The sequence below is a fragment of the Delphinapterus leucas genome, chromosome X (assembly GCF_059928025.1).
Source record: "Delphinapterus leucas isolate spDelLeu-1000000601 "Yukka" chromosome X, BTC_Dleu_Yukka2, whole genome shotgun sequence".
Classification (NCBI taxonomy): Eukaryota; Metazoa; Chordata; class Mammalia; order Artiodactyla; family Monodontidae; genus Delphinapterus; species Delphinapterus leucas.
The window spans coordinates 90,380,254-90,402,188 of NC_143150.1; the positions used below are offsets into that span (position 1 = coordinate 90,380,254).

The 21,935-nt window shown below is 42.7% G+C and overlaps 1 protein-coding gene and 1 pseudogene across 1 annotated transcript; one reads left to right on the forward strand and one right to left on the reverse strand.

Annotated features, from left to right (window-relative positions):
• The first annotated feature begins 13,403 nt into the window (after nt 1-13,403).
• On the forward strand, nt 13,404-14,735 carry LOC149744329 (uncharacterized; annotated as a pseudogene).
• Nucleotides 14,736-16,142: 1,407 nt separating this feature from the next.
• LOC111169533 (sperm acrosome-associated protein 5-like) lies at nt 16,143-18,693 on the reverse strand. The gene is given in 5 exon segments (XM_022563837.2): nt 16,143-16,181; nt 16,183-16,261; nt 16,366-16,444; nt 17,692-17,850; nt 18,510-18,693. Coding segments are annotated over 5 exon segments (534 nt in total). The 5' UTR covers nt 18,688-18,693.
• Nucleotides 18,694-21,935: the final 3,242 nt, after the last annotated feature.

The window sequence follows — 21,935 nt, forward strand, 5'->3', positions numbered from 1 at the left end:
CATGCTCCGCAACAAGAGAAGCCACCGCAATGAGAAGCCTGTGCACCGCAAAGAAGAGTAGCCCCCACTCGCTGCAACTAGAGAAAGCCTGCATGGAGCAACGAAGACCCAATGCAGCCAAAACTAAATAAAGAAAATAAATAAATTTATTAAAAAATATTTATCTTACTGATTTGTAGGAGTTCTTTATAGTTTCTATAGTATAAAAGTCCTTTGTTAGATACAGGTATTGCAAATATCTCAGAGAAGGCATCTTTGAAATGATTAAACAGTAGCTTTTCTCTTAAGAATATTCCCTTCTTAAAAAATATTATTTTAATTTTGGGACTTCCTTGGTGATCCAGTGGGTAAAACTCCACGCTCCCAAAGCAGAGGGCCCGGGTTCAATCCCTGGTCGGGGAACTAGATCCTATACGCCTTAATTAAGAGCTCTCATGCCACAATTAAGAAGTCCTCATGCTGCAACTAAGAAGTCAGCATGCCGCAACTAAGAAGTCCACATGCTGCAATGAAGATCCGGCATGCTGCAACTAAGACCTGGTGCAGAGAAGGGGAAGATGGCAGAAGAGTAAGACACAGAGATCACCTTCCTCCCCACAGATACATCAGAAATACATATACACGTGGAACAACTCCTGCAGAACACCTACTGAACACTGGCAGAAGACCTCAGACCTCCCAAAAGGCAAGAAACTCCCCACGTACCTGGGTAGGGCAAAAGAAAAAAGAATAAACAGAGACCAAAGATTAGGGACGGGACCTGCACCAGTGGGAGGGAGCTGTGAAGGAAGAAAGGTTTCCACACACTAGAAGCCCCTTCGCGGGTGGAGACTGCGGGTGGCGGAGGGGGGAGCTTTGGAGCCGTGGAGGAGAGCACAAAAACAGGGGTGCAGAGGGCAAAGCGGAGAGATTCCCACAGAGAGGATCGGTGCAGACTGGCACTCGCCAGCCCGAGAGGCTTGTCTGCTCACCTGCCGGGGCAGGCGGGGCTGGGAGCTGAGACTCGGGCTTCGGTGGGAGTACAGGGAGAGGACTGGGGTTGGTGGTGTGAACACAGCCTGCGGGGGGTTAGTGCACCACGGCTAGCCAGGAGGGAGTCCCGGGAAAAGTCTGCATCTGCCAAAGAGGCAAGAGACTTTTTCTCGCCTCTGTTTCCTGGTGCGCGAGGAGAGCGGATTAAGAGTGCTGCTTAAAGGAGCTCCAAAGACGGGCGCAAGCCGCGGCTAAAAGCGCGGACCCCAGAGACGGGCGGGAGATGCTAAGGCTGCTGCTGCCGCCGCCAAGAAGCCTGTGTGTGAGCACAGGTCGCTCTCCACACCCCCCTTCCGGGGAGCCTGCGCAGCCCGCCACTGCCAGGGTCCCGGGATCCAGGGACAACTTCCCTGGGAGAATGCACGGCGCGCCTCAGGCTGGCGCAATGTCACGCCAGCCTCTGCCGCCACGGGCGCGCCCCGAACCCCGTGCCCCTCCCTCCCGCTGGCCTGAGTGAGCCAGAGTCCCCGAATCAGCGGCTACTTTAACACCGTCCTGTCTGAGCGAAGAACAGACGCCCTCCAGCGACCTACACGCAGAGGCGGGGCCAGATCCAAAGCTGAGCCCCGGGAGCTGTGCGAACAAAGAAGAGAAAGGGAAATCTCTCCCAGCAGCCTCAGGAGCAGCGGATTAAATCTCCGCGATCAACTTGATGTACACTGCATCTGTGGAATACCTGAATAGACAACAAATCATCCCAAATTGAGGAGGTGGATTTTGAGAGCAAGATTTATTATTTTTCCCTTCTCCTCTTTTTCTGAGTGTGTATGCTTCTGTGTGAGATTTTGTCTGTATAGCTTTGCTTTCACCATTTGCCCTAGGCTTCTATCCATCCGCTTTTTTTTGTTGTTGTTGTTTTGTTTTACACTTAAAAATTTTTTTTCTTAATAATTATTTTTATTTTAATAACTTTATTTTATTTTATCTTACTTTATTATATTTTATTTTATCCTCTTTCTTTTTTTCTACTTTTTCTCCCTTTTATTCTGAGCCATGTGGATGAAAGGCTCTTGGTACTGCAGCCAGGAGTCAGAGCTGTGCCTCTGAGGTGTGAGAGCCAACTTCAGGACACTAGTCCACAAGAGACCTCCTAGATCCACGTAATATCAAATGGCGAAAATCTCCCAGAGATCTCCAGCGCAACACCAACACCCAGCTTCACTCAACGACCAGCAACTACAGTGCTGGACACCCGATGCCAAACAACTAGCAAGACAGGAACACAACACCACCCATTAGCAGAGAGGCTGCCTAAAATCATAAGTCCACAGACACCCCAAAACACACCATCAGACGTGGACCTGCCCACCAGAAAGACAAGATCCCGCCTCATCCACCAGAACATAGGCACTAGTCCCCTCCACCAGGAAGCATACACAACCCACTGAACCAACTTTAGCCACTGGGGACAGACACCAAAAACAAAGGGAACTACGAACCTGCAGCCTGCAAAAATGAGACCCCAAACACAGTAAGATAAGAAAAATGAGAAGACAGAAAAACACACAGTAGATGAAGGAGTAAGATAAAAACCCACCAGACCTAACAAATGAAGAGGAAATAGGCAGTCTACCTGAAAAAGAATTCAGAATAATGATAGTAAAGATGATCCAAAATCTTGGAAATACAGAGAAAATGCAAGGAACGTTTAACAAGGACGTAGAAGAACTAAAGATGAAACAAGCAATGATGAACAACACAATAAATGAAATTAAAAATACTCTAGAAGGGATCAATAGCAGAATAACTGAGGCAGAAGAACGGATAAGTGACCTGGAAGATAAAACAGTGGAAATAATTACTGCAGAGCAGAATAAAGAAAAAAGAATGAAAAGAACTGAGGACAGTCTCAGAGACCTCTGGGACAACATTAAACACACCAACAATCGAATTATAGGGGTTCCAGAAGAAGAAGAGAAAAAGAAAGGGGTTGAGAAAATATTTGAAGAGATTATAGTTGAAAACTTCCCTAATATGGGAAAGGAAATAGTTAATCAAGTCCAGGAAGCACAGAGAGTCCCATACAGGATAAATCCAAGGAGAAACACACCAAGACACAAATTAATCAAACTGTCAAAAATTAAATACAAAGAAAACATATTAAAAGAAGCAAGGGAAAAACAACAAATAACACACAAGGGAATCCCCATAAGGTTAACAGCTGATCTTTCAGCAGAAACTCTGCAAGCCAGAAGGGACTGGCAGGACATATTTAAAGTGATGAAGGAGAAAAACCTGCAACCAAGATTACTCTACCCAGCAAGGATCTCATTCAGAGTTGATGGAGAAATCAAAACCTTTACAGACAAGCAAATGCTGAGAGAGTTCAGCACCACCAAACCAGCTTTACAACAAATGCTAAAAGATCTTCTCTAGGCAAGAAACACAAGAGAAGGAAAAGACCTACAATAACAAACCCAAAACAATTAAGAAAATGGGAATAGGAACATACATCTCGATAATTACCTTAAATGTAAATGGATTAAATGCTACCACCAAAAGACACAGACTGGCTGAATGGATACAAAAACAAGACCTATATATATACTGTCTACAAGAGACCCACTTCAGACCTAGAGACACATACAGACTGAAAGAGAGGGGACGGATAAAGATATTCCATGCAAATGGAAACGAAAAGGAAGCTGGAGTAGCAATTCTCATATCTGACAAAATAGACTTTAAAATAAAGACTCTTAGAAGAGACAAAGAAGGACACTACATAATGATCAAGGGATCGATACAAGAATAAGATATAACAATTGTAAATATTTATGCACCCAACATAGGAGCACCTCAATACATAAGGCAAATACTAACAGCCATAAAAGGGGACATCGACAGTAACACATTCATAGTAGGGGACTTTAACACCCCACTTTCACCAATGGACAGATCATCCAAAATCAAAATAAATAAGGAAACACAAGCTTTAAATGATACATTAAACAAGATGGACTTAATTGATATTTATAGGACATTCCATCCAAAAACAACAGAATGCACATTTTTCTCAAGTGCTCATGGAACATTCTCCAGGATAGATCATATCTTGGGTCACAAATCAAGCCTTGGTAAACCTAAGAAAATTGAAATCGTATCAAGTATCTTTTCCGACCACAACGTTATGAGACTAGATATCAATTACAGGAAAAGATCTGTAAAAATTACAAACACATGGAGGCTAAACAATACACTACTTATTAACGAAGTGATCACTGAAGAAATCAAAGAGGAAATCAAAAAATACCTAGAAACAAATGCCAATGGAGACACGACGACCCAGAACCTATGGGATGCAGCAAAAGCAGTTCTAAGAGGGAAGTTTATACCAATACAATCCTACCTTAAGAAACAGGAAACGTCTCGAATAAACAACCTAACCTTGCACCTAAGGCAATTAGAGAAAGAAGAACAAAAAACCGCAAAGTTAGCAGAAGGAAAGAAATCATAAAAATCAGATCGGAAATAAATGAGAAAGAAATGAAGGAAATGATAGCAAAGATCAATAAAACTAAAAGCTTGTTCTTTGAGAAAATAAATAAAATTGATAAACCGTTAGCCAGACTCATCAGGAAAAAAAGGGAGAAGACTCAAATCAATAGAATTAGTAATGAAAAAGGAGAAGTAACAACTGACACTGCAGAAATACAAAAGATCATGAGAGATTACTACAAGAAACTCTATGCTAATAAAATGGACAACCTGGAAGAAATGGACAAATTCTTAGAAATGCACAACATGCGAAGACTGAATCAGGAAGAAATAGAAAATATGAACAGACCAATCACAAGCACTGAAATTGAAACTGTGATTAAAAATCTTCCAACAAACAAAAGCCCAGGACCAGATGGCTTCACAGGTGAATTCTATCAAACATTTAGAGAAGAGCTAAGACCTATCCTTCTCAAACTCTTCCAAAATATAGCAGAGGAAGGAACACTCCCAAACTCATTCTACGAGGCCACCATCACCCTGATACCAAAACCAGACAAGGATGTCACAAAGAAAGAAAACTACAGGCCAATATCACTGATGAACCTAGATGCAAAAATCCTCAACAAAATACTAGCAAACAGAATCCAACAGCACATTAAGAGGATCATACACCATGATCAAGTGGGGTTTATTCCTGGAATGCAAGGGTTCTTCAATATACGCAAATCAATCAATGTGATACACCATATTTACAAATTGAAGGAGAAAAACCATATGATCATCTCAACAGATGCAGAGAAAGCTTTCGACAAAATTCAACACCCATTTATAATAAAAACCCTGCAGAAAGTAGGCATAGAGGGAACTTTCCTCAGCATAATAAAGGCCATATATGACAAATCCACAGCCAACATCGTTTTCAATGGTGAAAATCTGAAAGCATTTCCACTAAGATCAGGAACACCACAAGGTTGCACACTCTCACCACTCTTATTCAACATAGTTTTGGAAGTTTTAGCCACGGCAATCAGAGAAGAAAAGGAAATAAAAGGAATCCAAATCGGAAAAGAAGAAGTAAAGCTGTCACTGTTTGCAGATGACATGATACTATACATAGAGAATCCTAAAGATGCTACCAGAAAACGACTAGTCAACGAATTTGAATGAATTTCAGCTAATCAATGAATTTGGTAAAGCAGCAGGATACAAAATTAATGCACAGAAATCTCTGGTATTCCTATACACTAATGACGAAAAATCTGAAAGTGAAATCAAGAAAAGACTCCCATTTATCACTGCAACAAAAAGAAGAAAATATCTAGGAATTAACCTACCTAAGGAGACAAAAGACCTATATGAAGAAAATTATAAGACACTGATGAACGAAATTAAAGATGATACAAATAGATGGACAGATATACCATGTTCTTGGATTGGAAGAATCAACACTGTGAAAATGACTCTACTACCCAAAGCAATCTAGAGATTCAATGCAATCCCTGTCAAACTATCACTGGCATTTTTCACAGAACTAGAACAAAAAATTTCACAATTTGTATGGAAACATAAAAGACCCCGAATAGCCAAAGGAGTCTTGAGAACGAAAAATGGAGCTGGAGTAATGAGGTTCCCTGACTTCAGACTATACTACAAAGCTACAGTAATCAAGACAGTAACAGAAATATAGATCAATGGAACAGGATAGAAAGCCCAGAGATAAACACAGGCACATATGGTCACCTTATCTTTGATAAAGGAGGGAGGAATGTACAGTGGAGAAAGGACAGCCTTTTCAATACGTGGTGCTGGGAAAACTCGACAGGTACATGTAAAAGTATGAGATTAGATCACTCCCTAACACCATACACAAAAATAAGCTCAAAATAGATTAAAGACCTAAATGTAAGGCCAGAAACTATCAAACTCTTAGAGGAAAACATAGGCAGAACACTCTATGACATAAATCACAGCAAGATCCTTTTTGACCCACCTCCTAGAGAAATGGAAATAAAAACAAAAGGGACCTAATGAAACTTCAAAGCTTTTGCACAGCAAAGGAAACCATAAAAAAGACCAAAAGACAACCCTCAGAATGGGAGAAAATATTTGCTAATGAAGCAACTGACAAAGGACTAATCTCCAAAATTTACAAGCAGCTCATGCAGCTCAATAACAAAAAAACAAACAACCCAATCCAAAAATGGGCAGAAGACCTAAATAGACACTTCTCCACAGAAGATATACAGACTGCCAACAAACACATGAAAGAATGCTCAACATCATTAATCATTAGAGAAATGCAAATCAAAACTACAATGAGATGTCATCTCACACCAGTCAGAATGGCCATCATCAAAAAGTCTAGAAACAGTAAATGCTGGAGAGGGTGTGGAGAAAAGGGAACACTCTTGCACTGCTGGTGGGAATGTGAATTGGTACAGCCACTATGGAGAACAGTATGGAGGTTCCTTAAAATACTACAAATAGAACTACCATATGACCCAGCAATTCCACTACTGGGCATATACCCTGAGAAAACCATAATTCAGAAGGAGTCATGTACCAAAATGTTCATTGCAGCTCTATTTACAATAGCCAGGACATGGAAACAACCTAAGTGTCCATCAACAGATGAATGGATAAAGAAGATGTGGCACATATATACAATGGAATATTACTCAGCCATAAAAAGAAACGAATCTGAGCTATTTGTAATGAGGTGGATAGACCTAGAGTCTGTCATACAGAGTGAAGTAAGTCAGAAAGAGAAAGACAAATACTGTATGCTAACACATATATATGGAATTTAAGGAAAAAAATGTCATGAAAAACCTAGGGGCAGGACGGGAATAAAGACACAGACCTACTAGAGAATGGACTTGAGGATATGGGGAGGGGGAAGGGTAAGCTGCGACAAAGCGAGAGAGTGGCATGGACATATATACACTACCAAACGTAAGGTAGATAGCTAGTGGGAAGCAGCCACATAGCACAAGGAGATCAGCTCGGTGCTTTGTGACGACCTGGAGGGGTGGGATAGGGAGGGTGGGCGGGAGGGAGACACAAGAGGTAAGAGATATGGGAACATATGTGTATGTATAACTGATTCACTTTGTTATAAACCAGAAACTAACACACCATTGTAAAGCAATTATACTCCAATAAAGATGTAAAAAATAAATAAATTAATTAAAAAATAGAAAAACTTAAAAAAAAAGATTCACCTCAGGGCTTTTTTAATATGTGGATCCCCTTGGACAGCTATTTATTTGTTTACAGGTTATTAACTATTTGGTTGAAAGATGAGAAGAGGCCAGGGTGGGCCAAAGAGCCATTGCCGCCATGAACTAGAGATCAATTAAACCCAGAAACAGAGCTTTCTGGTGGAGAATCCAACCCCTTTTTTTCTGCCCCATATCTGGGAAGGAACTGTTAGGGAGCCAAGAAAAAGAGACAGCCTAGCAAGGAAGCACATGGTTTTTGTGTACTTCTGAGAAAGCTGCCTTGGGTTCACACATGGCAGGGGAGGAGGGGCAGGGGAGGGGCTCCCACAGACCTCAGTGGGAGGCCTGGCCCTTAGGCTGTACTTGGTGGCTGGGGCTTTGTTTTCACAGGACTGTGATGGGAGGAACTGTGACTTACAGATCTCTGTCAAGGCCTGGCTCTGCTGCTGTAGCTTCAGGACAAAGGCTCTTGTTTTGCTTCCAGTACACTCCCTAAGACAAGTCTTAAGCCAGAGAAGGGTCCCAAGGAAGCCCTGCCCTGGGAGCTCTTTAACCTACTGCAATTTACAGGTCTGATTTTTGGAGAAATCTGTACCTCCATTAACTAGATGGACCTAAAGACCATTGAAAACAAAAATGAGATATAGACCCATTTCACCTCCTCTCATTTCCTCGGAATTCTATGCCAGTTCTGCTCAACAAGGTCTAGGCCTGAGTCACTCCACCTCTTATGCCCCCTGGAAAGCAGGCTGGTTTGAGGTTTAACTGTTCAAATATTGCTTTTTGTTTCATTTAATGAAAAATTTAATTTTTCTGGCAATTACTGATCTGGTGTTAGTCCTTCATTCTACAGGCAATGATTTATGGCCAGAATACATAATGTGCGTTGACCCAAGGTTTTTAATACCCCTTTACCGCATTTAATTCCCTACTAGTCTGAGAATCAGAGCTGACAGGATTCACTTTCCTACAACTATAGCATCTTTTCAGTGGCACACAACCCCTTCTGAGTTTAACTTGTACCTGGACTATTTGGTACTAGCTCCAAATCCAAGGTACCTATTTGGCCAACAGAAGAGAAGGACTCTTTTTATGCTGATCACATGGCACCACTTTCACATTCCGGGAGTGGCCTCTAAAAGCAGTTGAATCTGTTGACCAATTACTGCCTAGGAGAACAGCTAAATAGTAATTATGTCAAACCAAACTCTTGTCAGTTGCACTGTCATATGTAAATAGATAACACTAAACACTTTTAGCCAAAAGATTTCCCCATTCAGTTACACAGCGCTTCATCTGGAGGACGAATTATCTTAGAATCAAATCAGGTTGTAGTCCTTTTCAAAATTAAACATAACTCAGGAGCTAAGGTTCCTTGAGGGCAGAAATAAACGAGGTTTGGGGTAAATTTTTCCCTCAAAATACCCAGGTCAAAGTCTGTCCTTCTTGATTTTTTTAATGGGACAGAATTTGGGGAATTCAACAAAGTATTTCTTTAAATTCTGAAACAGATGAAGAGCTCAGAAATGAGGAACTCCTCTACGTTGTCCATAGATATTACTGAGTTTATTTTCCATGATTTTACTCAAGAGCATTTGCTGTGTAGGCATCCTTTTGACAAATTTCTTTAAGAGCTTAAAATTCTCCTCCCTCAAAAAAAAAAGTGCCTTTCTTTTGTGATAAACCTTGATCCTTGAGAACTTTGTAAATTGTCCTATTTCCTACCTTATCTGGGCAGCTAGAGAGTATAGTGCCTGCCTGGCGAGAGGAAGCCTGGGTGGCTAGGAGAAGGGGTGAGACGGAGGCTTTTTATTGTATGTATGTTTTAACTTTCAAATTTTGAAACTTCTCCATGTATCATCTATCTAAAAAATTAATGAACTTTAAATAAGATGGCATGATGATGGCAAAAAAAAAACTACAATGAGATATCATCTCACACCAGTCAGAATGGCCATCATCAAAAAATCTAGAAACAATAAATGCTGGAGAGGGTGTGGAGAAAAGGGAACACTCTTGCACTGCTTGTGGGAATGTGAACTGATACAGCAACTATGGAGAACAGTATGGAGGTTCCTTACAAAGCTAAAAATAGAACTACCATATGACCCAGCAATCCCACTACCAGGCATATACCCTGAGAAAACCATAATTCAAAAGGAGTCATGTACCACAATGTTCACTGCAGCTCTATTTACAATAGCCAGGACATGGAAGCAACCTAAGTGTCCATCAACAGATGAATGGATAAAGAAGATGTGGCACATATATACAATGGAATATTACTCAGCCATAAAAAGAAACGAAATTGAGTTATTTGTAGGGAGGTGGATGGACCTAGAGTCTGTCATACAGAGTGAAGTAAGTCAGAAAGAGAAATACAAATACCGTATGCTAACACATATATATGGAATCTAAGAAAAAACAATGTCATGAAGAACCTAGGGGTAAGACAGGAATAAAGACACAGACCTACTAGGGAATGGACTTGAGGATATGGGGAGGGGGAAGGGTAAGCTGTGACAAAGTGAGAGAGTGGCATGGACGTATATACACTACCAAACATAAAATAGATAGCTAGTGGGAAGCAGCCGCATAGCACAGGGAGATCAGCTGGGTGCTTTGTGACCATCTAGAGGGGTGGGAGGGAGGGAGACGCAAGAGGGAAGAGATATGGGAGCATATGTATATGTATAACTGATTCACTTTGTTATAAAGCAGAAACTAACACACTATTGTAAAGCAATTATACTCCAATAAAGATGTAAAAATAAAAGAAACATATAGCCCAACTTCAATGCTTGAAGCTATTTAGGATCCTGCCATGAACAAATAAGTTAAAAAATTATAAGACAATAGGAAAAATTTGAACTCTGGAAAAAAAAAGAAAGACCTCATGCAGCATAAATAAATAAATAAATAAATAATTTAAATAATATATTATTTTAATTTTTATCAAACTGATTGAATAGAAGTATGTAATTACAGGGATTGGTGTCATTCGAAGATGTGTCTGTGGACTTCACCCAGGAGGAGTGGAATCATCTGGACCCTACTCAGAGAACCCTGTACAAAGATGTGATGCTGGAGAACTATAGCCATTTGGTCTCTGTGGGTGAGTACAGATTCTCTGAGTAATTCATAGTGTGCCCAACAGAACAACTTTCCATCTCTGAAGTGTAGTAATACTTTGACCTCAAGTTCCAGGAACTAAAGATTCTTATTTTTATTTATTGATGTATAGTTGATTTACAATGTTGTGTTAGTTTCTGGTGTACAGCAAAGTGATTAAGTTATATATACATATATATATATATATTCTTTTTCATCTTCTTTTCCATCGTGTTTATTTTTTTTCATTTTTTTGGCTGTGCCACGTGGCATATGGGATCTTAGTTCTCTGACCAGGGATTGAACCTGCGTCCCCTGCAGTGGAAGCGTGGAGTCTTAAACATTGGACCACCAGGGAAGTCCCTCCATTATGGTTTATTACAGTATATTGACTATAGTTCCCTGTGCTATACAGTAGGTCCTTGTTGTTTATCTATTTTACATATAGTAATTTGTATCTGCTAATCCCAAACTCCTAATTTATCCCTCCCCCACTCCCTTTCCCCTTTGGTAACCATAAGATTCTTTAAAAAATTTTTTTATAGAAATATAGTTGATTTACAATATTGTATTTGTTTCAGGTGTATAGCAAGGTGATTCAGTTATATATATACATATATTTTTTGAGATTCTTTTCCATTATAGGTTATTATAAGATATTGAATATAGTTCCCTGTGTTATACAGTAAATCCTTGTTGCTTATCTATTTTATGTATCGTAGCTTGTATCTATTAATCCCATACACCTAATTTATCCCTCCTCCCCCTCTCTTTCCCCTTTGGTAACCATAAGTTTGTTTTCTATGTCTGTGAGTCTATTTCTGAGGAACTAAAGATTCTTAATTGCTCTTAGACTGAACAAGGTGTTTGTATTTTCACCTCTCATGTGAAACTTATGCTTATTAAAATGTACCTTACTAATTACTTTGAGGCCCTGAAGCCCACACAGATGTGCCCAAGTCCTGTATCATTTCCCATTACAGGGTATCCTGTTACTGAAGTAGATATGATTACCTCTTTGGAGAAGCGAGGACTTTGGATCATAGAGAGAGAAATCTCAAGTTCGAGTTGTACAGGTAAATAAGAAATGAATAGGTGGGAGATGATGAGGGTAAGACTCCAGTGTGTCAGTGAGTGCCAGACATCTCTTAAAGCTCAGAAATATCTTCCTAAAGCATATGAACTTTTTTTTTCTAACTCCAAATTGTTAGTTTTGTGAGTTACTGTCTCATGGTAATCTTGGAATGAGATGGAGAGGAACTTGACTATAATTGGCCTTGTCCTTCTGCTTCTTCCCTTGGTCACCTCAGTTATTTTCAGCCTTCCTGAAAGGCTCTTTCCATCCTGTTTTGAGTCCCCTCCCTCCAAATCCTAGATCTGATACCATTTCAAAAAATCCTTTTTTCCTACTCAGTGGCTACCTAAACCTATTTTCACTTTCTCTCCTCAATTTTAAGGTACTTTTCTTAAACAATCAAAGTCACTTATATTCATTGTTACTCTCCTGTTCCAATATCTATTAGAGCAATTTGAGCTTTTTTCCCCTTAAGCTCAGCATATGGGAGAGACATGTGCTTCGAATTTCTTTCTGACTGGTATCTAGTAAAAAGAAAATAAAAGTCAACCCTACAAAGGTCTGCTTCTGACAAAAGGTGTATTCACACGGTATGGTTTATTATTCTTCTTTCTAGAAGTCTGGCAAGTTGACCAGCTGGAGAGGTACCAGAAAAACCAAAACAGACACCTGAGGAAAGCTATATCCATTAATGAGAAAAATTTGACTAAGGATAGAGGTCACGAATATAATGGATTTGTAAACCCACTTCCTCAGAGCACAGGGGTGGTTTCTTCATTACACACTCCCTATATATATGACTCAGAAAAGTTTTCAAGATAATTAGGGTTTACTCGGTCATGATAGAGGCTTTGCAGCTCAGAATGTTATGAATGTAATGGATGTGGAAAATTATTAATTCATGGCAGGCTTGAGAAAAATAATGGAATGAAATCCCATGACCATAATGTGGGTGGGAAAGGTCATAAGCATAACCCATTCTTTGTTCAGCATAATATAACTCAAGCTGGAGAGAAAATCTGTTAATTTCCTGAGTGTAGAAAAACTTTCAGCAAGAATTCACTCCTTATTGCTCATCAGATCACTCATGTAGGAGAAAAACCCTACAGATGTACAGAATACAGAAAAGCCTTCAACAAGAAGGCACACTTCAGTGTATATCAGAAGTACAACGCACAAAAGAGAGAAACTCTTTGAATGTAATGAATGTGGCAAATCCTTCAGAGAGAAATCAGCACTGCATATACATCAGAGAACGCACACAGGTGATAAACCATATACATGCAACGAATGTGGCAAAGCCTTCCAAGAAAAGACAAAGCTCATTATATATCAGAGAACTCACACAGAAGAGAAATCCTGTGAATGTAATGAATGTGCGAGAACCTTCAATCAAAAGGTACATATCAGGGCTTCCCTGGTGGCGCAGTGGTTGAGAGTCTGTCTGCCGATGCAGGGGACACGGGTTCGTGCCCCGGTCCGGGAAGATCCCACATGCCGTGGAGCGGCTGGGCCCGTGAGCCATGGCGGCTGAGCCTGCCTGTCCGGAGCCTGTGCTCCGCAACAGGAGAGGCCGCAACAGTAAGAGGCCCGCGTACTGCAAAAAAACCCAAAAAAACAAAAAAAAAACAGGTACATATCAGAGAACACACACAGGAGAGAAACCCTATGAATGTAATGAATGTGGCAAATCCTTCAGAGAGAAATCAAAATCGCGTAGACATCAAAGAACTCATACAGGAGAGAAACCTTATGTGTGTTTAGACTGTGGAGGATCCTTCACCCTTAAGCTGAATCTCAGTGCTCATCAAAGAATTCATACAGTAGAAAAAAACTATGGATGTACTGTATGTGGGAAAGTCTTCTCCCTGAAGTACTATCTTATGTTACATTGGAGAGCTCATACAGGAGAAAAATTTGAGAAATCCTATGAATGCAATGAATGTGATAAAGTTTTCTTCCAGTAGTCATATCTCATTATTCATTTGAGAGTTCACACAGGGGAGAAACCCTATGAGTGTAATGTATGTGAGAAAGCTTTCTCCCTGAAATCATATCTCGTTATACATCAAAGAACTCACACACGAGAGAAACCCTATAAATGTGATAAGTGTAGTAGAGCCTTCAGAGAGAAGTCAAAACTCACTCTACATCGAAGAACCCACATAGGCGAGAAACCCTATGGCTTTCCTGAATATAAGAAAAACCTTCCAGAAGTTAAAGTTCATCATGGATTAAAGAACTCAGAGAAAAGAGAAACTTTGCAAAAGGACTGAAAATGGAAAATCCTTCATAAAAAAGTGAAAGGAAAAGAAAAAGGTGAGGTGAAAGGATCATGCCTTAGCTAAGGCGGTCAGGGAAGGTCTTTCTAAAAATAAGGAGCCAGCCATACTGGGGGTAAGAACATTCCAGGCATAAGGAATAGCAAGAGCCAAGATACTGGTGCAAAATACTTGGCCTCTGTAGTTGTTATCATGGGTGTATAGTGAATGACTATTTTACATCAGAGAGGTTGTTCAAGACTGCAGTCCTTTGAAGCCTTGAATATATGAGAGCCAAACCTCATGGTAAATCTGGGCACAGGTATCAAGAGAAACCCAATTTAATTGATTTCGATAAACATAGTCCCATGGCAATGATATTAAGGGAAATATTCCAGATTTAATATCAAACTCTCATAGAAAAAAACCTAATACAGTCTATTATGAAGAACAGCTGCTTTCACATCTTCCATAATGGGGAATAAGTGCTATCTACCGAAAAAAGAGTTTATCAAATGATATAAAATTAGAGATTTAAAGATAACCACTAAAGGAATAACAATGATAAATATACTATAAATGTTGTAAATTATTAGAAAGGATGCATAATCGGAAAAATGTAAAGGAAACACTAGGGCATCAAATCCAGTTTTCAGAAGTAGCAACAGTTGATAATGCCAATATTCTTGCCCCAACCTATTCTACGTTCAAGATTTTGGCTTCTTCTTTGTGTGGACCTTCCCCCTGTCTGAGCTAGATCATGCAGTCTTCCCAGAAATACTATGAGCTACCTGATAGGCTTTTAGGAGATCTGCTTTTTACTTAAATTCACCAGAGTTTATTTATGCTGCTTTTGATAAATAACTATCTCATTCAGAAATTGGTATCCAGAGTGATGGTACCTTTATCGGACCCCAGGGAAATGCGAGATTTGGTTATCTAGGCTGGTTGGGGCTGAAGGCAGGGGAAATCCACGTGGCATTAAGGAAGGGGGCTCTGGTATCCCTTGGCATGCAGTGGCAGATAACTGCTTTAATGATCATCTGTGCTTATCTGGATGAAGTCAACACTGAAAACAAGGCTTTGGGTAGTTGAATATCCACCCCAACCAAAGAGTACAAAGGACGTGAGGGACTGCTTCCTCACGGGGGTGGCTGCTTCCAATGGGGCTGGTCAGCACAAAGAGAAAGAATGGCAAGTTCAAATTCCTAAATTCTCTGCTCAAGACATAGACCGAAACCCGGGGATTCTGTAAAGATAATTATTACCTTGTGCATCCATTGAATTCCTGGCCTAAATTTCCAGTTTGTCATTTGAAACTTTGGTTACAGATCATGAAAGAAGGAGTTGGGGGCTGAGAGTTAGAATGGTAATAATGTGGGAGGATGTGGGAGAATGTGAATGCTTTAAAATCCTAATTCCCACTGAGCTTTCTCTGTCAGCTGAAACCAATTCCATTTTCCCCTGAAGAGACTGTATCTACCTTAATTAAAGCCCCTGTAGTTACTTCAACTGAGAGTGATACTTTTTAAGGGAAGCCAATTTTCATACCTCCCCACCCCACCCTTCTATTTCCAGACCTAGAATTGTCTTGTGCACTAAACACTTTATGTGCTTTACAAACATTAATTCATTTAATTCTCTCAACAACCCATGAGATAGTTACTACCACTATCATCCTCATTTTGCAGGTGAGGAAACTGAGGCACAAAGAAATTAAGTGCCTTACCCAAGGCAACTTGGGGACAGTAAGTGGTAGAGATTATTTCTGAACCCAGGAGAACCTATGCTCTTAATCACACATTATCCTCCACCCCCACCCTGAGTGAGCTTGTGTCCCCTGATTACAGCTTTGAATATATGGAGGGAGTGATTGAATAGGGGTACCTTCAGGCATTGGAAAAATGAAGAGAGTCAGACATCAGGGATCTCTTGAATTGTTTATAGATATCATCCTTTATTAAATCCACAAAAGAAAGGACAGAAGGGAAAATGGAATCTCTATCTCTGGGAAGCTGAGTCATGAATTAATTTCTGTTGTGTAAGGTTTTGCATACATATGACACCCCTTGAGCCATTCAGATAAATCATGGCCAGAATAGTGCTGGCTCCAAGAATCCCTGGGAAATGAAGGGAGAGAGGGAGGATGAAGTGGACAGGCTGATGGGGTGGTAGTGCCACTATCCCCGCTGCCCAGAGTCCAAGACATCCCCATGAGACTTACCAGGTATTCATACCATTTTGTGAGGACACTATCTGCTTGGCACACATGATGTCATCCAGAATATGGCGGTTGAACAGTTCTAGGAGGAAGAGAGGGATATAGTAATCCGGTGTACTGGGGACAGGGTGACAGTGTATGAAGGGACAAGGGGTTCTGGGTTTCTTGGGGCCTGAATAACTTCAACCACTATACTGCCTGATTTTAGATGACCTTGATTCACTTATTAGCTGGCTATGAATTACATCAACTGCCATGTTGACTGGTTCTGTGCAACCTTAACTCATTGACTGATCCTGAGTGATCTTGACTGTCATGTTTGTTGGTTATGAATAACCTCAACCACCATATTGGCTGGTCCTGGACAACCTCAGACTCCATGTTGGCCAGTTCCAGATGACTTCAACTGTCATTTTGTGTGGTTATGAATGATCTCAACTGCAATGGCTGTTGGCTGGCTGGAAAGCCACTCCTCTGCAAGGTTGGTCAGTCCTGGGGACTCTTCAAACACTATGTTGTCAGGTCCTGGATAACATCAACACCCATTTTTACTAGTTACAAGTGACCTCAGTCTCTATGTTGGCTAGTCCTGTTCAACTTCAGCTACCATGGTGCCTGGTCCTAGATGACATCAACTGCTATGGTGGCTAGACGAGGATGACCTTAACTGCCATTCTGACTAGTTAATGATCTCAACCACTATGTTGACTAGTCCTGGATAACCTCAGCCTTCAAGCTGGCAAGTCCTGGGTGATCTCTTCTGTCACTGTGGCAGGACTTGGACAACTTCAACCTCCACTTGGGCTGGTCCCAAATAACCACAGTCTCCATTTTGGCCTATCTTGGACAACCTCAAACACCATTTTGGCCAACCCTGAACAACTTCTACTGCTATTCAATTTTGTCCTCAACAATACCACACTCTCGTCTGGAAAATTCTCTCCTTTCTGCACAGAGGTACCTTGTTTCTGTTCCTACAGACAGATATCTGCTTCTTCCTTCAGGGCCTGGACAACCCCAACCCCAAATCAGGACAGTTTCCCCCTCCATTCCACTTGGAGCTAAGTGTATTGTTTCCTGAGTCCTAGAAGATGGCAGCCTCCATTCTAGGTGAGGTTTGGGAGCTCTGAGTCCTCCTTACCTAGACAACATCTCAGTGCAGTCTGGGTAAGGATACAGGCTGGTGTCTGTAACAGCCCAGGCAAGTCTGCTCCTTTCCCTATCATTTTTCTGCTTGTTACTCAAGGCTATGGCTTAGACAGTCTTGCCCTCTGCGTGTTGGGGAGTGAGGCCAGGCAGGGCTTCAAGGTGTCCTCAATGCTGCCTCACCATGACACTCCATGTGACAGAGGTTCTGGGTAGGTGTAACACCACTGTCACACCGCCAGGTGGAGTTCAGCTGGAAAATGCCATATGCACTGCTGCCATCAGGATTGCGGTCCACGAAGGAGGTGTCAAAGCCACTTTCATAGTGTGCCATGCACAGCACTGGGGCAGGGAGGGGGAAGGTAGCAGATGGGCATGGGTCTTGGGAATAGGGGAGAGGGTAGGATGAGGGAATGGGGCAGGGATGGGTTTTTTCGTTTGTTTGTTTGCTTTTTTGTTTTTTGGGTTTTTTTGCGGTACGCGGGCCTCTCACTGTTGTGGCCTCTCCCGTTGCAGAGCACAGGCTCCGGACGCGCAGGCTCAGCGGCCATGGCTCACGGGCCCAGCCACTCTGTGGCATGTGGGAGCCTCCCGGACCAGGGCACGAACCCGCATCCCCTGCATCGGTAGGTGGACTCTCAACCACTGCGCCACCAGGGAAGCCCCCAGGGATGGTTTTCATCTTAGTTGTTGGGGGTGAATTCTTGGTTTGGGGTTGATGTTGGTGATTCTGGTGAGATACCAGTAATGGTGGTGGTGATGGTATCCATGGTGATAACAGCAGTGATGACATTGATGGTAGGGATGGTGGTGTTAGTAGAGATGAGGGTAAATGGTTGTGAAGGCAATGATGATGAAACTAGAGTTAGTTAAAGTACTCATCATAGTCAGAGGGTGACTGAGAGGATCATTCCCTAGCCTGGGAGGTAACAAATGGCAATGGGGGAGGGCTTGGGTCTGAGTGTGGTGGGCGGCTCGTGGCATGGGGTGACGAGTCTCACAGCCTCCAATGGTGTAGCCCTTGAAGCCGTTGAGGCCCGCCTCCTCCAGCTTCATTGCCAGGTCGCAGCGTTGGAAGATCTTGGCATCCACAGTGGCAGGCATCAGCATGGCCAGGGTCACCACCATAGTGTCCCAGGCCTGCATTATGACATGCACAAGCCCTCCTAACTGACCCATTGCTTCAGACTCACCCTTCAGTGCTCAGAACTAAGGGTATGCTGGAATTTTGGGCTCTGTGAAGATCTAAGTGACAGATTCTGGAACAGAGAAGCCAGAGGGTTGGGCACATCACCATCTTCCCCTGTGCTAGCTCTGTTAAAGACAGAAACAAAGAAAAAGAAAGATACTAATGTATACACAGAGGTGGAAGGAGACAAGGACAGGGAGAAACCCAGAGATATCAGAAAGGGATGCAGGGAGAGAGGGGCTTGGGACACAAAAAGGACAGACAGGTCCCAGGTACTAGACCTCACACTCAGCCCACATTCCCCTACATTCCTTAACACTGTCCCACTCTACTCCCGTTAATCATGCTCTACCACTTGGTTACCTCCATTTCCACTCATTCTGCCCCTCATCACCTCCATTTCCCCCACTCTGCTGAGCAGTCAGCTCTGGTCACTACACCATGCCTACTACCACCTCGGATTCCTCATGCTTTATAAAATATGACCGCTGTGCTCTCCCCTTTGTTCCACATTACCTCTACTTACTCGTTCTCAGCACCTCCTTCACCTCTCTTCACTCAGTGTGCTTGTCCCACCCTCATTTACTGGAATCTGCCCCATGTTACACCCATTTAATCAGACTCTGTCCCACATTACATATTACATATACATGTTCACTCTACTGCTTTTTCACCCCCGTTCTCATTCTACATTTTATTCCCTCGTCCACTTACACTGCCTCTTATCCACCTATATTCATTCACACTGGGCCTCGTGTTACTGCAATTCCCTAACCCTCTACTTACTCTTACCCAAGCTCTCTCACATCCTATTCCTTCTTCACCTCCATTCACTCCCACTCAGACTCTCATTTCCCACTTTCACCTTCACTGCCTGACACCGCATCAAATGACTCCCATCCGCTCTCACGTGGCCCATCCTTCATCTTTGTTCATTGACTCTGGGCCTCATTCCCTCCCTCATTCACTCTATTTCTGCCCCCTTCTTCACTTCTATTCTCTCAAGTGCTTCTCCCATATTACCTGCATTTCCTGAAACTGTATTACTCCCAAACACTAGCCCAAGTTATCCACACATACTCACTCTACACTTGGTCACCTCCATTCTTTCTCAATCTTCACTGCCTCCCATTATCTCATTCATTTAAAGTCACTCCCGATGTAACCCCTGTTTCCACTCATCACTCTTGTTCTGCTCCCGATTCATTTTGAGTTGCTCCCACTCTGCCTCGCGGTACCCTCGTTCAGTCACACTCTGCCTCGGATTTACCACTTTTTGCTCACATTGGGCTCCATTTCCCCCACTTTACTCACCTTGGGCTATGTGACCTTCATCCCCTCTCCCCTTGCCTCACAATACCCAATTACTCACCTTCTTCTGCTCTTTACTTCCATCCCCTCTCACTGTGCCCAACATTACCTCCATTCACGCACATGCTTTTGCTCATTCACCTGGGCTGATTCCCACTGGGATCTCTGCACATTACTGGAACGCTGCCCCGCATACCTACCCCATCTAATCCCAGTCTGCCTCTTATTCACCTCTGGTCGCTCTCCTCCCTCGTAGTATCCCCACTCAAACAAACTCGACTCGATTCACTTATTCACATTCTACCATGTATTCATTTCTGTTTCCTCTTATTCTGCCCCTTGTGTCCCCCATTCTTCCCTCTGTGCCTCACATGACTTCCATTCACTGCTACTTTCTCCCTAAATTCACCTCTCCTTACTCATATTGTGCCCCATAAACCATCATTCATTTACACTTCAATCCTTAGTACTCATATCAACTTGCACTCTCGTGCTTTATCAACCCCATTCACATTCACCACCTTTCATTGCCCCATTCACTCACAGTCCACTCCCTCTTTCACTTTTTGCCACTTAGACGGTGCCTCATTTTCCCATCACTTACTCAGTCTCATCCATAAGCTTAAATTGAATGCGTAGGGCTTCCCTGGTGGTGCAGTGGTTGAGAGTCCGCCTGCCGATGCAGGGGACATGGGTTCGTGCCTTGGTCCAGGAAGATCCCACATGCTGCGGAGCGGCTCGGCCCGTGAGCCATGGCCGCTGAGCCTGCGCATCCGGAGCCTGTGCTCTGCAACGAGAGAGGCCACAACAGTGAGAGGCCCGCGTACCGAAAAAAAAAAAAAAAAAGAATGCGTAGTCATTTCCTCACTCTGCCCCACACTACCCACATTCACTCCACTCTACTGCTCATTCACCTCCCTGCCATCCCCCTTTGTCTCTTCTTGCCCCATTCATTCCCAATTTGTCCTTCATTCACCATTATTCACCGCCCCCTGCCCTCACTGGTCCCACATGTCTCTGTTTAGTGACACGCCAAGACAGAAAAGTCTGATGTATTGTTCAGGATTCAGTTTGGCAGCACATACCAATACCACCCTAAATACCAATAGCTTCAAGAGGATGGAAGGGGATTCCTCTCTTGGAGGCAGGGATTCCTCTCTTGGAGGGCTAGAGTGGCAGCTCCAAGCTCACCAGAGAGCTGGCTGCTCGTATGCTGTAGCTCTGCCAAACTCACCTGCTACCTCATGGTCCAAAATGATTGCTCACAATTGGCAACACTTCCACAGTTTTGAGAAAATGTATCTTAAGAGCAGTTTTAATGACTCACCAGCGAGGTGGGGGTGGCCTTTGGGTTGGAATGTCACATCGTGCAGATTCTGTGGTGGGACCAGCTACCTGTCAGCTTTCCACACCCCTTCACCTAGCTACCTGCTGCTTAGGCCACTGAATGAGTTTGTACCTGTAGGGACTGATGGTAGAGGATGCCCAGGACAGAGAGTGGGCATCCTAGCTCCACAGCAGAAAATCTGGTTTCACATAGCTTGTGGATATGCACTGTGAACCCTGGGACAGTTTCTGCAGGGCTGTATCACTGGCTCAGAATATTTTTGGAGCTGGAAATCACTGTACCCCAACACCCACCAACCCTATAGGATTTCCCCCTCCACACAGGGGTGTGTGTATATATGTGTGTGTACAAGGTGGTGGAGAAGTTATGTTTACAGGGTGGAAGAGGCCAGACTGACAGGGGCCCTAAAGGTCCAGCCCCTCCTATTTTCCACATCCTAATTCATTAAGAGAGTTGACAAGTTTTGTACCCAGGAGGTACAGATCCTTAAGAGAGCAAGAGACCTGAGTTACTTCCCTGCTTTCTCTCTTTGCTTTGTCTGCTAGGAAGCTCCATCTATATTCCTGCCCCCCCCCACAA